The sequence below is a fragment of the Vespa mandarinia genome, chromosome 11 (genome assembly GCF_050613455.1).
Source record: "Vespa mandarinia isolate Hongniang chromosome 11, ASM5061345v1, whole genome shotgun sequence".
NCBI classification, from domain to species: Eukaryota; Metazoa; Arthropoda; class Insecta; order Hymenoptera; family Vespidae; genus Vespa; species Vespa mandarinia.
This window is the reverse complement of record NC_140820.1, coordinates 6193442-6210292: the sequence shown is the minus strand read 5'-3', so window position 1 is coordinate 6210292 and position 16851 is coordinate 6193442. Positions and strand designations below refer to the sequence as shown.

The window sequence follows — 16851 nt, the reverse complement described above, 5'->3', positions numbered from 1 at the left end:
AGAACTACCTAAAACTATGATATATGAATTAGTAATTATCAATGTAAGTATCCTATACTCCATGACATATAAATTTCTTAATAAAGATACCTAATCTCACTCATTTGCGTAAAGCCGCTCGTCGAAATCGTTATCTATACGTGTTATTCTTAGTTTCTTCAATTGATTTCTACATATGTGTTCAGAAAGTCTCCGCAGCAAGACTCATATACATTTCTTCCATCTTTCCAATTTTCTCGTATTCTCATTCGAATATTTCTCAACTTCATCGCATTCATTCTACATTTTTTAACTTCAACTAAAACGCCAAAATATAGTACTTGCATTACCATTTAAAATTTATTAGAAATAAATGACTCTATTCCTCCTATTCTCTCTCTCTCTCTCTCTCTCTCTCTCCCTCTCTCTCTCTCTCTCTCTCTCTCTCTCTCTCTATCTTTCACTATTTCTTACTATTCCTTAAATAGCTTTCTACAAGATGTGTTTTCTTTAAGTCGTTAGTAAAAAGAACATAAATTAATCCAATGTGTAACAAAAACAGGAGAAAAGAATGGATCGAAATTGAATGCAATTGTATGATAAGATCACTAGGAAGTACCTCTACTTTATGCAAATGTCACCACATATTTAAAGACAATTTTTTTTCTTGTCACGTTACTATTTCATGTTGTATGGGATTCGATCGATAATCTCATTGATTTTAAAGTGCTTATATTCTTCTGGAATTATACTTTCAAGATAATAAGGGAATCTGATCTTTCGGAGGAAGCGCTTTATACAATTACGATAGAACTTCATGTAAGTTCGCTGAATCGTTAAATTGTATTTCGTGCATCTTCCCCGACCATTAGGTAGATGTTTATAGTATATATGGCACAGTTTCCTATTGAATTACAGATGTATTGGGAAAAATACTTTTCTCCCTCTATTTCTATGATAATTTACATAGATATATATATACCTTTTTTTTTCTTAAACCAAGCAAATTATTTATTTTTTACTTAAAACGGCACTACCAAATAGCTTCATATCCTGTGTAATATTTCTGTCATAGAATTTCGTAAAAGTCTTTGAATTCGCACTCCAGCCCACTGTGCTTCCAATAAGATCGATGTTAATTCCGTGGTTGACATTGATGCATGTTGCGAACTGTAAGCTATAAATAGGTTTATATCTATTCTGTTGTCCTTTAACATCGATTTTATCTATCAGCTTAACATCTGAGAAATCACTGCTTTATGCTGTCTTTCCAAGATATGAATAATTTATTTTCCTCTCCTTTTAGTGCTTTTGTACAAGTCAAATATTATTCTATGACATGAAATATGCATATAAGCAGATTTTTGAAAATCGGTAGTACTAAGGACGATTGTTTTTCATTGCGTTTGGACGTGTTTTGTTGAGTCGAAATCATTATTTCTAGTTGATTCTCTAGCTTGTTTATATCCCTAATATCAATTGAAAACAGCCTGAATTCTGTGGCCCATTGTTAATGCCAGGTAGTCTTTAATGATAATTTCACAAATGATAATTTCTTATTTATTTAGACAATTCAATACTGTTTCTAGACCCCACGTTACGTTGTATTTCGGTTGTACCCACCTTAGTTTGGAGGAGTCTTTACAAAACCTTTTGATACTGGCATTTTAACTAATATCGGGTCCCAAAAGCAGGGTCACAATTGAACTAAACGAGTGATGGATCCGTACATTAGATAAAAATCTTGGTATTTTTGGAATTTCTACTTTAAATGGATCTGTCTGCATTAAACGACAAAATTTCCAGCACCTCTTGAATGTTCGTTCATACTGATCTATTGATGAATCGCTTAACAATGCCTTGCTACTTTTAATGCTTCTGATGGCACTTCTCTTATTGTGTACGCTTGTTGGATAAGATTCCTGCCATCAAAGAAAACTGTTCACCAAAGAGGAACAGCCCCCCCCCCCGTCGGAAGAGTATAACAATTGTTTATTAAGTTTAAAGATAGTTGGTTCTGATTCAAACATATTTATGTAACGAGGGTATCAAGTTTGAGAAGGCCAACTTGTGTTAAGAATATCCCTTTATCATTCACACTTAAGATTTTCCTCAAGATTCTTGAGATGAAAACAAAAAGCAAAAACCATAAGCTCCAATTGACAGTGAATGCGACAGCTGTCATCGCATCCGGATTTTTCTTCAATGAAATATATTTATTGCACTATGTGTTTATTCGAACAAGTCTACTTCCGGGTTAGCAAATTTATTACAGATTTTATTAAATGCTTCCTTACTTAACTCGTATTTGGTCTCTGACTTTAGTCTCCTAGATACAAGATCTGCAATCTTATTTTCTCTAAATTGAACATACGAGGATAATATCCAGATATTTCTTTCCCCACATCATTTCCAGATTACTTTTGCCCTATTGCTTAGTCTTTTAAATTGAGAATCTCCCATACGATTAATACAGACAATCGGTGTTGTATTATCAATCCGTAAGAGAATATCACAGTTTCGTCTATTATTTGCAAAACATTTTAATTTAAAGAAAGCTCTAAAGAATTAAAGATGATTAATTGGAGACTCCTTATCGACTTTACTCCAAAAACCATTTGTGGTTTGCCCATCACAATGGGCTTTACATCTCATTAGTGACGCATCTGTAAATATTTCCAGACAATAACTCGGAAATAAATATTCCCTTTTAAAAAAATTATGCAATTAAGTGTTCCAAGGCAAATAAGCAAGAACGGACATTTTGCTGTTTTTTTACAAGCCTTTTATCTTTATTTATGATTGGCTCTAAAAGTGACGATTTTATTTGAGCATTCATATACTGAAGCTCTAACGTTAAACATTTTTCAGGAGTTGGATACTTTCTAAAAAATCATTCGAGTTCCTCTATTGGATGTCCTTCTTTAAGAACGTCTTTCCAACGTAAGCATGTCACTATGAACCGCTGATGTTCTTTCCTTGTCACCATCCAACTGCTTTCCAATTGCTTCTGATTTATTTGGCACCGTTTCTTCATCTGTTTTCTCCGGAGTTTTTTTGTCACTTGAATTTTCAGCTCCATTTGTAGTTAACTGCTGATCTTTAATTTAAGGATCTGCAGCTACTGCTGGTGTTTATTTGTTCGTTGTCCTTTGTAAGCCAGCTGACTTTTCCACTGGCTTTTTAGCTATTTTTTGACTGGGTTTGGGTAAATTTTTTAATATTTGCTCATGAGAAATTAAAGTGTCCTTTTATGGGCAATTTTTCATCTGAGGACTTATCACTCTCTGATGACTCCGTTGACGAGTATTTTCTACCTACCATTGATAGAAAATTTTAATAATGTATCAAGGTTCTAACAATATCTTATTGTCGTTTTTTGTTTGTTTTTTTTTAGAATAATAATAATAATACTTTTATGAATTTTGTTTATCTGTCAGTATTATTTTTAGAGAGAACTAGTCAATTTTTTTGGTTCTCGACCAAATAAATTATTTTATATCAATAAATTATGTAACTGACAATTATTTATGAGAGAAAACTGGTTCACTCTTTAATAGAGGTACTTGATCTAATTACTGCAAAATGTAAACTGAAAAACAACACAGCTATAGGTTATATTTACTTTTTGCATTAAGACGTTTATCTTAATAAAAGACGTTTAAGTTGTTCTTCTTGATCACTCAATTCTCTTTTCATAGATTTCAATGATCTTAATAGATTATTTTCATCATTTTTATGATACTTTTTCTTTTTATATCCCATTTTTATTTCAATTGTTATGTCTCTGAAAATTAATCTAATATCGTTATCTCTTGCAAAAATAAAGAAATGAGGTTATTGAACGAGCGCTATATAACAAGGAATGGTGGTGTTGCGAGAAAGAAGTTTGCCTTTAAAATGTGATGTGATGTGATTTGTACTTACTAAGGGTACAACCTATGCATCGGACGAAGAGGTGCGGAATAAAATTGGGCCATACATCGATCAGATTTGGGGATATCTATTCTAATTGATGTTCAAAACGAATATATCGATGATTTTATTTATAAAGAATATATAAAAATAACAAGTAGGTATGTGTAAGATTTTATTAATTAAATATTCAATTCTTTTTAATCTAAAGAAACAGTGAAAGAGAGTAAGATAGAGTGAGTGAGTGAAAGAGATAGAAAGATTCAGAGAAAGATATTTTTGAATCGTTAATTAATGGCTATTATGATAAGTCGAGTGACTTATATAAATATGATATCCTCGTAAAACTGTTACATTTACACGCTAAATTAAGGACATATTGCGATAGAAACATTTCCAGTGATGAAATTATAGTTTCCATCACCCAGTTTCTTTTTTCTACTCTTCTTCCATTAATATTTATTCGCATAACTGTATTTTTTTAGGACTCACATATTTACCTATATGATCATATAGGTAAATATTTTCGAATCGTTGTCATTCGATTCTATTAATGTTAACTCAATTTGATTTTTGATTTTACGTCGCTTAACATATTTCACACTTCAAGAACAATTTTCTATTTAATGTGAAGTTTACATTACTGTTTCTTCTATTTTTTAATACATTTCTATCATAAAAACTGGTCCGATCGATTATTTAATTCTTTTAGAACGAGAATAAAAAGAGTAGGACAACTACGTTCATTGAAGTTCTATTTTATCAATAATAAATTTTCTCTCTCCTCCACCCTCTTTCTCACTCTCTTTCTCTTTTAATATAGTTTACTATATTTATTTGTTGTTTGCGTCGAATATTAATATATTATATAATGTATATTAAAATATTATTCATAATATATATTATAATTTATATTAATTATTATTTGATTAAAACAAGTATTGATAAACAAATATTAAAAATTAATAAAGAAAACTATCCTGCAAGCAAGATGGATTTAATTGGATGAAAAATTCTATATAAAATAATAAAAATTTATTTCTTAATATTATAAATATGTATTATTTATAATATTAATATATGGATTCGTTGGCGCTGCAATTTTTGAAACATTCAATTTATTTATAATTAATAACAAATATTTGCAATAAAACAAAGACTATGTAATACTTGTTGTTTGTTGGTGTTCGAACCACAACGGATTTTTAAGCTGTTCATCAAGTACAACGTTGCTTATAATTATCTATCTCTTCGACAGACATTATCGACAAATTACCAAGAAATGCACTGAGTACATTTTGAAGAAAATGAATTCTAGAAAGATCCTATTTTATTGGTATAAATTTTACTTGAAGGGGCTTGGTCGAATGCAGCGTAATATCTTCCAACATTTTTACGTCCTCAAGATTACTCACCGGTTCCAAATGAAAGTTATGCAATATATAAGCTACTATTACTTTTAGCTCGAGCATTGCAAATCTTTGACCTGCAAAAGTAGAGATAACTCAATTATTTATATTCCATTTTTTTTTATCTTTTTGCATTACTTACCGATACAGTTTCTTGGTCCAGCACTAAATGGGATATAGGAATAAGGATTACGGCCTTTCAAATTTTCTGGCAAGAATCTATCGGGATCAAAAACTTCGGGATTAGGCCAATATTGTGGATTTCTGTGGATGCTATAGATGTTTATGTTACACGTCGAGCCAGCCGGGATTAAATAATTTTCTGAAAATTATTATTTTTATTTGTTTGATTTGAATGATAAAACGAAGGTGAATCTGATATATAAATATATTATATACTTAGTTGCATATCCTGCGTCAAATGACGAAATATAAGATGAACGCTTGGATATAAACGAAGTGACTCTTTCAAACATCTCTCCAAATACGAAAATTCTTGAAGCATCGGAATCGTCAAATTATAGTTTTCTTGCATAACCGTATTAACTTCGTCTCTTATACGTTTCTATTCATGAACAAATGATTAATTATTCATGGTAGATATCAAATGCATATTCATCGACAAAATGTTGAATTAATTTTTAGTGATGAAAACATTACCTGGACATCTTTGTGTTTTGCAAAAAGACTCAATGCAAAGCACAACGCCACTGCAGTAGTGTCGTGACCCTACGAAGATTATTTCCTCAGTTTCACTAATTAATCTAAATATATTAATATACTGGCACTTACCTCAAACATGAAAGTGTCGACTTCTTCTTGGATGCCTTCCACATCGATTATATTTCCTTTCACACAAGCGGATATAAGCAGATCAAGCAGAGCAAGATTCTTTTTGAACATCGGATCTGTGTCGGAAAAATTCGAATAATAATTTTATCGTGATTATAATTTTTTATTAGTAAAGAATGTGGATGAAATACTTTTATTATTATCCACGCGTTCTTCACAAGAGATTTCATTCTCATCCATTTCTTCATAATTATGTAAATATTTTCCATTAGTTTCTTCGTGGAATTCTATCCTTTCGGAAATTATCTAACAAAAAAATGACAATTTCAAAAATCTAAATGGTTTAGTTTAAATAATAATAAAATGATTTATTCGTTCAAGAAATTAACATACTTTTTTCGAAAAACTGTGTAAGGTTTTCAATAGTTTCTTTTGTAATCGACCAAGTGAAGAGATTTCAAATATAATGTCGAAATAGGCCCAAGGTTTCACAAATCTAGTAAATGATAATTCTTTTTTAGATATATTTCCTTCTAGCAGCCAATCGAATTTATTCCTGTTAAAAGAATTAATAGTCACCTAGAAGCTATGATATTGCCGAAACTACGAACCGCATCACGATAATTAGACTCTAAGTCGCCCCTCTTCTTCAGAGAGGTACCAAGGGCTGCTTCTGCAAGTGAGCATTTGACAATAATTTTTCTTTGTTAAATATCAATGATTAAAAAAGGATACATTACAAACCGCATATTATGTTAAGTGTATGTTGACTGATAAATTCTTGTAAATCTTTCACTACTGAACCTCCTTTTTCTTCCTCTTTTAAAGATGTTATAAGATACCGTGCTTCATTATTTAAAGTGACAACGAAATGTTTCAGGATATTAAAATGAAAGGCTGGTGTCAATATCTTTCGACGTGTTTGCCATTTCTCACCTATCCAATGAAACTTAAAACGTTAAGTATTATTCAGCACGTTAAATAAATTTTGATTCATTCAAACTATTACCTCCACTGGTTAGCAATCCGTTAGATAGCCAAGGTCTCAAGAAATGGTAAGCTATTCCTTTTTCAATATGTTTAGTGCTTTTCATAAGTACCTGCGGTTAATTTATGTTATATTTCTTCTGTTTCATAAGAATATATTGATAGTGAATATTCGGAATGAGTGGAAAATAGATAGAGGTAATGATAGAGAGTGAGAGAGAGAGAGAGAGAGGAGAGAGAGAGAGAATGAGAAAGAGAGAGAATGGGAAAGAGATAGGGAGAGAGAGAAAGAAAGAGAGGAAATGAGAAACATATGAAGCGTTTTCTTTTTTTGCCCCCAAATCATTTACCTCAATATCATCCGGATGAAGTAGAGTTACTGTCCAGTACCAGAAGAACCAAATTTTGTAAATTGGATAAAATTTTGCATTTGTTGCCCATAGTTTTGCAAGGGTATTTTCTAAAATAAAATAATAAATTTTAAATTAAGGAAGAAATGCACCGAATTGAAAGAATTTTACTTTCGAAAAAGCTTACCATTGCCAATGAAAAAATGATGTATACTTCCTATTATAGGATATGCATTTGGTCCCGGAATATTACGAAGAATTCTTCCCACTCTTCCATATCTTATAAAGCAATGCAGTAGAAATAAAATGAAAATTGAACAGAATGCAATTGTAAGGAACATTATCTGTGGGAAAATTAAAATTAACTGAATAAATTCATTCGAATGTACTATTGTATGCAAACTTGAGAAAACATTCATTGCTTATATATATTTACTTAGTTAAATGTAAATTTTTTATAATTGTATATAACAATAGAATGAAACAAAATAATTAAAAACCACTTTCGTGTTTTACACTTACTTTAGTTGCTCGGAAATTGATCCGTTCACCGTTAAAATAGAATTGTTAAGTCTGTTCGATCGCTAAATTGGCATATATGTAATGATTAATTCTGAAAGACTAATAAGATAATTCTTATCAAATATTACTCTTATATATTGGTATACACTGCTATATACTGGTATATACTGGTATACATATATGTTGTAATATAAGATTTCGTAATATACAATTCCAAAAAATTTCATGAATTCAGTATTAAAAATCATGATCATGCACTGAAAGTGTAAACTTCCACTTTTCTTGAAGAACTATTTCTATAGTTCTATTCTACATAAATGTTGCCAATCTCCCAAACACATGAATCTTTATATATGCGTTCATTCCGAAATAAACATGATAAATCTGCATTACGTATAATTTGTATAAATCAAGATTTATTGAATATTTTATTCAAAAATCATTTATATTGTAGACATAGATTAACCCTTTCGCTACGAGCGTCGTCTATGGACGACATCCGCGTGACGACCTGTGTGTACGAGTGTCGTCTGTAGACGACGTCAGTGCATAACACTTTATATACAAAAAAAAAAAAATAAAAAAAATAAAAAAAAATAAAAAAAAATAAAAAAAAAAAATCTCCAAATATGTTGTATAAAAATTAAAACATCATACGATCAAGAGAATGACGAGGCTGCACCGAAAGATGTAAGTCCGAACACATAAGCGCGGTATGCACACTTTTCGGCGCAGTGCTCCGTTCAGCGGTGTCACTCCGGCGGAGCACACTGCCGTAGCGAAAGGGTTAAACATTGATTAAATTAGGTTTTTCCTCGCTATTATGCTAAATACATGTCTCGTAAAATTAATTTACAAATATATATAATATATATATATATATATATATATATATATATATATATATATATATATAATGGTCCTGATTAATCATTCAATTCTTTACTAATTCGATGAAATGGAGAAAGAAAGAAAGATGGATAGAAACTGTAGAGAAACATGGAAGTAGAAATAGAAAGAAAGAGAAAAAGTTTAGATTTTATTCGGCTTTTCTCTTCGACCAAATCAGTTTTCTCTACGTTTTCTCTTTTTTTCTCTCTATTTGTTTTCTCTCTTATTCAACTCGATAGAAACGTACAATGGAATCAACAAAAACACAACTCGTGTTATCTTCTTGGTATTCATTTACATTCTGCTTCATATATTTATATTATATAAGACATACAATGCTACAATCAACATATATAGTTGTAATGATGATTAGTATCGCTAATGAATTATATTTATAGTATTGTAAAACGAGTGAATGCTCAAACTATCGTTAAGAGGCGATATACATAGGATTATTTCCTGATCAAAATAACTTTCATACTATATATGTTATAAGCTTTCATGTCACTTCATTAAATAGTCAAACAAGATAAAAGATATATTATCAGTTTATATATATATATATATATATCTCACTCTGTTTCAAACAATTCTCAATTGCAAACATATCGCATTATATCTATATTTTCTTTTGTTTTAACAAAAACGCCGAAATATATTAATTGTATTATCGAGTACATGTCGATTTTTGAAGATTGTCCTTTACGCTTGTTCTTATGTCCCAATGTTGAATGTGTTTTGATTCTATTGTTCGCTAGTTTTTTTTTCACTAACTTCGACGTCAATCATGCACAATTTCTAATTCGATAATGCTAATATGCGATTATGTTCTGTCCATTTCTTTTGTTGCTACATTTTATTGTCTGATTTGTAATATTGATTAGTTGACCTATTTAAATCATTGCTTGTTAAATTCATTTATAAAATTATTTAACGTTTAAAATTTATTTAACATTAAATAATTTTTCAACATACATTACATAATTTTAAATTTGGTGATGATTATTGCAAAATATGTGAATACTACCATCCGTGTCTAAAGAACTTACAAAAAAATTAAGGTTCTGGATAGATATATATGCATATGTATTACAGCAGAATTCGAACACAAATATCTTTTTATTTCCCGAACAAATGCTCTGTCCTACTGAACTATCCAAGATATCTCAGGACAAAGTTTTCCCACTAATTTTTACAAGCACTAAAAATAAAAGCAATCATTAAGATATTTAGCAATCTAGGGTACTACATATATCACATATATTACAAATATCACCGGATGATTTGTCAACACGCAATAGTATGCCGGTATCAGTACGAAGGGTTTAGATGTAGAACTCTTTTCGCAAATATTCCTTTCCTCCTAACCATTACCATATCCGTGTTTTGCTGTGTAAAGTTTTCTTAACAACTTGAGAAGTGCCGATGTAAGTCCTGTTTGGCATATAGCCCCAGTGCGCAGCGCATTTCTTTTCTTGTCATTACCCAAAATGTGGAGGAATATCTGAACTTGTTGATAAAAAATGTATACAAGTTATCTTTTGGTCAAACATTTATATCATTAATTACAAGAACGAGTTCGACAGTTCGATAAAAGTTTGGCACACTTATATCACTAAACATCAAGAATGATATATATAAACAAAACGATATGTATGAAATGATATATACAAGATATAATATGACAAAGATATCCAAAGTATATCGACGATAGCGTTCTTTTTATCTTTATCTATATCTATATAATGTAAAAATTCATGAGAATATTTGGTTTCTTCGGATATCTAAAACTAAGATTCGAAACTGGGTCTTTCACTTTCAAGATATTTTCAATCCTCTAATTATACTAATTGAGATATCCAGATTTTGAAATAATACTTCTCATAAATACCTTTTAAACAGCAATAGAAGATGTTCATTTATGTGTGAATATATGTGTATAATTTGCGTATGTAAGTATATGCATATTTGTATATATACATATTTGAGTGTAGTAATATATGTATGTATATTACTTTGTATGTATATACATTCGAAATATACGTATATATATATGTATATTTACTATAGATATATTTACTATAGATTATATATATGACATAAATCTATATATACTATACGTATACATATTATTTATGTTCACACATATTCATATGTACACATATCACTGGTATACGTCAGCGGATCTAATAAAAATTATGTAATTAGAAATTTTACAAAATATATGCATGTATGTACGTTTAAATGTATTTGTGTATAGACGTGTATGTATTCTTATAAACATATGTACATATATTGGAAAGATTTCGCCGTCGTCTAAGATCTTCTTTTGCACGTTCGAGATCGGCATCGTTTATAGGGTCCTGAATGATAACAAAGATTAGCGATCGGCCGATGAATTGAAACAGAACGAGTCAGTTTATCGAGAACCATTGTAACAGAAACATCCTTTTAAATATCTGTTGAGATTTGTTTGAACATATATTATATTTTCATCTACGACCAAAAAATTCTTCATGAATGTCATAGAAAAGACGGCCATAAATTCGTATTTGCTATACGTCATGGTTGCAACTATACATATAATTAACCTAATATTTATCGTTAATATCTTCATCTTTAACAGGATATAACAAAGAATTGATCAAAGAATCTGTATAGTAGACACCATTTACTGAAAAGTTACGTATAATTCTATGAAATTTTTCGTGGAAATTTTAAAAATGTTTTTGTGTTGAATTTGTTGAAGATAATTTATAAACTTTAATCAATTAATAATTCATCAAAATAACGATATATTCAATGTATTTCAATATTTTCTCACACAACATCTTCAAGAAGTTACCTTTCTGAATAATTACGATAAATAAACGTTCTGTATCGTAAATGTAACAGTACAAAGGAGAAATGATTTATTTCTTAAACGACTAGTTTTATTTAATAAATTAGTCCATTTCTATCTTCCTGATAATTTGACAGAAATTAAATTACGTTCTTTTGGTTATCGAAATTAGATTGTTTGACTTCGTTAATTTTGATACTGGTGATGGTTTAGATAAAAATAAATTACAATGAAAAGTAATATCAACTTTCATATGTATTAAATAACTCATTTTGGTAAACGACATTAGTATAATTTAAATATTAATATTCATTTTAGAATACATAAATGTTTTAAGTTTAAAGAAATATATAGTTGTGTTCGTAATAACGATTCCATCTTCAGACTGTTTTCTTACGTTTTTTTATCGTGTATTTTTCATTGTAGTAAATATACATGGTTACCCTATATACACGAACGACCCTAGAAGTACAATAACAAAAACATTCGATAAATAAATTATGAAATTGCCAACGATGGAAGAAAATCTATAAACAAGAAAGTATCCATGGAGCTACAGCTCAGTTGAAATATTAGTTATGTAATCAGCAAAAATTATGTGATGTGATTCGTATAGATTTTTCAAAAATTCTAAATTTCTGACGTACGCAAACTGTATGTAAGTATTTATATATATATATATATATATATATATATATATATATATATATTAATAAATAACAATTATTGTACATTTGTATACATTCAAATATTTACGAGCAATATTTACATTCTAACCGACGTACAATTGTAAGAATTATCGAAAATGTTTAATCTATATTCGTTAATAAATGTATTTATTTCAGATAGAAATATTTTGAAGAATCCACTAAGCTGCATCTATGTAAATATTATTCTAAATCTAAGGCAATAGTTTATCAGATAATTACAGGACACGTAATCAGATAAATTAAGGACACGTAATCGAAAGAGAAAAGAGATACGGAGAAGAAAAAAAGAAGAAGAAAAAAATGGAAGAAAATTAATGAGCAACAGTTAAGAAATGTTAAAGAAAATATTTTATTTAAATTCAGTAGACATTTAATCTTATCGTTCAAATATGACATTTCTCATTAGTTTCTAATATATATACATATAAGTATTCTATATTTTTTATCCACTATAATATAGATAAAAGACACATGCACATAAAAAAAATTATTCTGCATAAATATATGTTCATATATTCATTCACATCTATATTTGCATTTCTATACCATTTCTGTCGTGCAGCCAATATATTTGCTCGTAATTTTTTTGCGGATTATATGTTCATGATATAAAACTTTTAATAATCTTGCGGAATAAATTTCTACAAGATATATTATTTTAAGTATATATCTGTTATTATGTTATATAGTGTGTATCTTATTTCAAGTATACTATTGTTTTCGTGATATTCTTGTGAATTCGTAAGATTATTCTACGAGAACTTTCTTGAAATCTCTTAGAAAGTTATCACTTTCTTCACTCTGGCATAAAGCAATAGGAGGAAGATGATGAGTAAGTAAAGAAAGAAGAGGAACAGATGGTCAACGAAAGGGGCAGAACTTCCATCAAAAGTGTATTTTCCTTTCGTTTGTAAACAATATATTTGCAATATATTCTATCATTTATTACCTCATGTTACAACGTATTAAAAAAATGTTACACTATAGCGAAATATGCTACATAGGTTGCTAATTCATGTTTCAAAGAACGTATTGCATGATTGTACAATGTATTGTAATAATTAATAAATCATATTAAAAGTTATAGTAAATATTTTACGAATTTTATTGTTCGACATTTATAAGTACTATTCGAATTTGAATTTTCCATTAAACTCCGTTGAGAATCGCAAATCAGTACAACCCATTTCTCTTATACTCGTCCTTTCTGTATAGCAATAATAAAATCACTATTTATCTTATCTAGAAATTCAATGAAAATATAAAATATTACCTACAAAGCAAAATTTTCTTACACGCGAAGATCACTTTCTATTATCCTTCTCACTATATTTTATTAGAATATATTATATTTCCTTTTTCTCTTATATCGCCAATTTCTTTTTTAGAGGTCATACGATTGTTCTTCCCGTACTTGAACGGAATTAATCTTTACATGTGTCCAAAACGTCTCCAGGAGAAGACTAATGAATGGTTTCCATCTGTCCCTCTATTTCTTTCAAACGATTGTCGATTGCAAACACATGCCGTCACATCTAAGTTTTCTTTTGTTTAAACGAAAATGCCAAAATATAAGAATCATGCATAATTGATGAGAATGTTCTTCGCAGAGAAGGAAAGTTAACTGACTGAAACGATCAACAGCTGTTCTACATTTGCTTAGAAAAAATTTCAAACACATGGCAGAAAAGAATGTATCTGTCAAACGGATGTGCAATGGGAACAGAAAAAATTATGCGTCTTAACTAAATGACGTATAGTGAAAAATGTTCAAGTAGACATTCTGAAAATTTTTCCCATTGTATTTGACCACGATGAGAAACTGAGTCCAGCATAAATATGGAAATCGTACGACTATGTAGCTCAAATCGTACTCTGTATATAAAAGACGTCAAAGACAGATGAATGGTTCGCAAATCTCCTTTTCTCCTGTACCATCCCGGAATTTCTCATAAGAAAAAATAGCATTCTTCGAACAAAAACCTTTGTCATGCTTTATACCTTCCTACCTGGAATATGGTTTCAAATAATTTAGGCAGATGGTCCCGCTGGGTCATTGTTCAAATATCCAGCAGGTCTATCCTAGACCAATTCTTTCAAAAAGCTCAGAGGAGGGACTTGGCCATGACCAATCAGACAAGGGCATTTTTTCGAAATTTGAACTCCGCCTTCAATGTGCATACAGAAGGGAGATGTCGGTCGCATGAAGTTACTATATAATCGATTTGGCGCAATGGATTTCTCAGTATTATAAGAGTACTCCGTGCATCTCAACACTTGTACACATTTACAATGTAAATCAACCACTATACAAACATTCTTGGACTTATTACGGCCAGCCACGAAATTAATTAACCCTAAAATAATTCATAGATCCGGACTTATTTGGTCACTTTACGATCAACCATGGAATCATTCTTGCTAATAGTGATGCTAAAACATAACAAAATTATACTGGTGAATAAGAATCTTTCGGACTGGAATCATCAGAATTTATTGAAGTTTCAATAGTTCTTCCAATTGGATCCATATAAGTGTGGAAGGCACTTCTTGATGATGAAGAATCCATTTAAAAACTCATATTTTATCAAGAGAATCGCAAGTCTTGCTAGTTCCTGAAGATACAATTATAAAACTAACTTTTAATGGAAATAGATCGCTCATTAGAGCGACATTTTCTACATTTACGGATCATACTACTCTACCATTATGACCAGGCGGAAATTTGAATTATGTATCCGGAATCTAACAACAACCAAATCTGAAGCCATTCACCAATTTCTAATCCATTTAACGATCTTCAAGTCTTTCACCAATCTATAAACCAACCATCAATATCTTGCTATATGCAAAAAACTTGGAAAATTCGAAATCATCGACATTGTGACGAAACAACGATTGGCCGCAATTCTACAAGGAAAAAACATCAAAGTGCGTGATATTATAGGTGTTATTTCGTCTACAAATCTTCCCGAATATTTTGTCTTAGAACGCGTTGTTACAAAGTGTAAGGATGAGCAAAAAGTTGATATCATTTTAAGGGTTTTCTGAAATTTCGTTCTATTTTCGTTTCATTCAGTATTGCTTGCACGTGTTAAAGGCTCCGTAAAGTGTATCATAAAAGCTAATTATATTTATCTATTATATATCAATAACGATAAAAGGTCAGTACAGTTGTAGACGTCGACATTTGAAGATCATCGCGTATGCTTGTTCTTGCGTCCCAATGTTAAATGACTTTTGGTTCCATTGATTGCCAGAATTTTCTCACTACCGTCGGCATTTTTTTTGTACGATTTCTTATTCTATAGCACTAAAATGCGATTATGTTCTCTCCACTACTACTATCGCTATTTTTTATTACCTAGTGTTTAATATTGGTACCTATTTAGATCACTACTTAATCATTATTAAAGTGCATAAATTCCACCTTAAAGAATTTATCAACTTATATTGCATAATTATAAATTTGGTGACTATTATTGCAACCAATATGAATAATATTGTCTGTGTCTAAAATCTTTGCAAAAAAATTAAGGCTCTGGACATACATATATATATATATATATGTGTGTGTATGTATTATAGCAGAATTCGAACACAGGTATCTTTTTCACTTTACGGGCGAATGCTCTTGACCAACTGAGCTACCTAAACACCTCAGTCCCAAAATTCTCTCCAGAATTTTTATACTCATAATGAATTGAATGTCAACATCAAGGCACTTTCAGCCATCTTTGGTAGGTACTTTGTATTGGCATAAATATCACAGATAGGTATCCAACATTTTTTTATGCCGTTTGGCGCGTTGGGTTACAATATAGACACACTGCTGCTACTGATGTGTGTCATACCACTTTTGCCCTCCCCGCCAAACCACTATCAGACAGCTTATTGTCATCATATTGTCACAGTATACAACAATTTTCTTCACAATTTGAGGAGAAGTTTCGGAAGAGAAAGTCATGTTTTTCTATATTATATATAATCAGCAAATTATAAATATAATACAGAAAAGAGGCATTACTTTTTTCCTACCTGAACTCAGAAACATGAAGAAAATCTTTGGCGTATGATTTTTTGGTTTGTGTGAAGAAAATCTTTGTATTATGATTTTTTGATTTAGTTCTTAAAATACTTACATCAATATTTTAAACACTAATGATATGTACAAGAATAGACTCTGATGAATATTTACAATAATGAGAGAAAATATATTAGAATATTATTAATCATACAATTTTGTTTAGGAACAAAGATTTCTATGAAAGTGGCTTGGACTGTTGTTCAAACACTCTTTCGACGTTTGAATGTAGAAAAATTCGTGAAGATATTTTGTTTCCTTCGGATATTCTGGGCCAGGATTCGAACCTGGGTCTTTCGCTTTCCGTGTATGATTTCCAGCCTTTGCTTATACCAATGTAGCTATCTAGGCCCTGTAATTATATTTCTCT

The 16851-nt window shown here is 30.2% G+C and overlaps 1 protein-coding gene across 1 annotated transcript; it reads right to left on the bottom strand.

Moving 5' to 3' along the window:
- Positions 1-5204: 5204 nt before the first annotated feature.
- On the bottom strand, positions 5205-7776 carry LOC118441411 (cytochrome P450 4C1-like). The gene is made up of 12 exons (XM_035865757.2): positions 7620-7776; positions 7433-7542; positions 7105-7195; positions 6840-7031; positions 6675-6768; positions 6489-6591; positions 6287-6401; positions 6096-6211; positions 5964-6032; positions 5703-5868; positions 5446-5625; positions 5205-5380 (listed from the first exon to the last, which is right to left on the bottom strand). Exons 1-12 carry the CDS (start codon positions 7771-7773, stop codon positions 5220-5222), a joined length of 1551 nt encoding a protein of 516 aa, XP_035721650.2. The 5' UTR covers positions 7774-7776; the 3' UTR covers positions 5205-5219.
- Positions 7777-16851: the final 9075 nt, after the last annotated feature.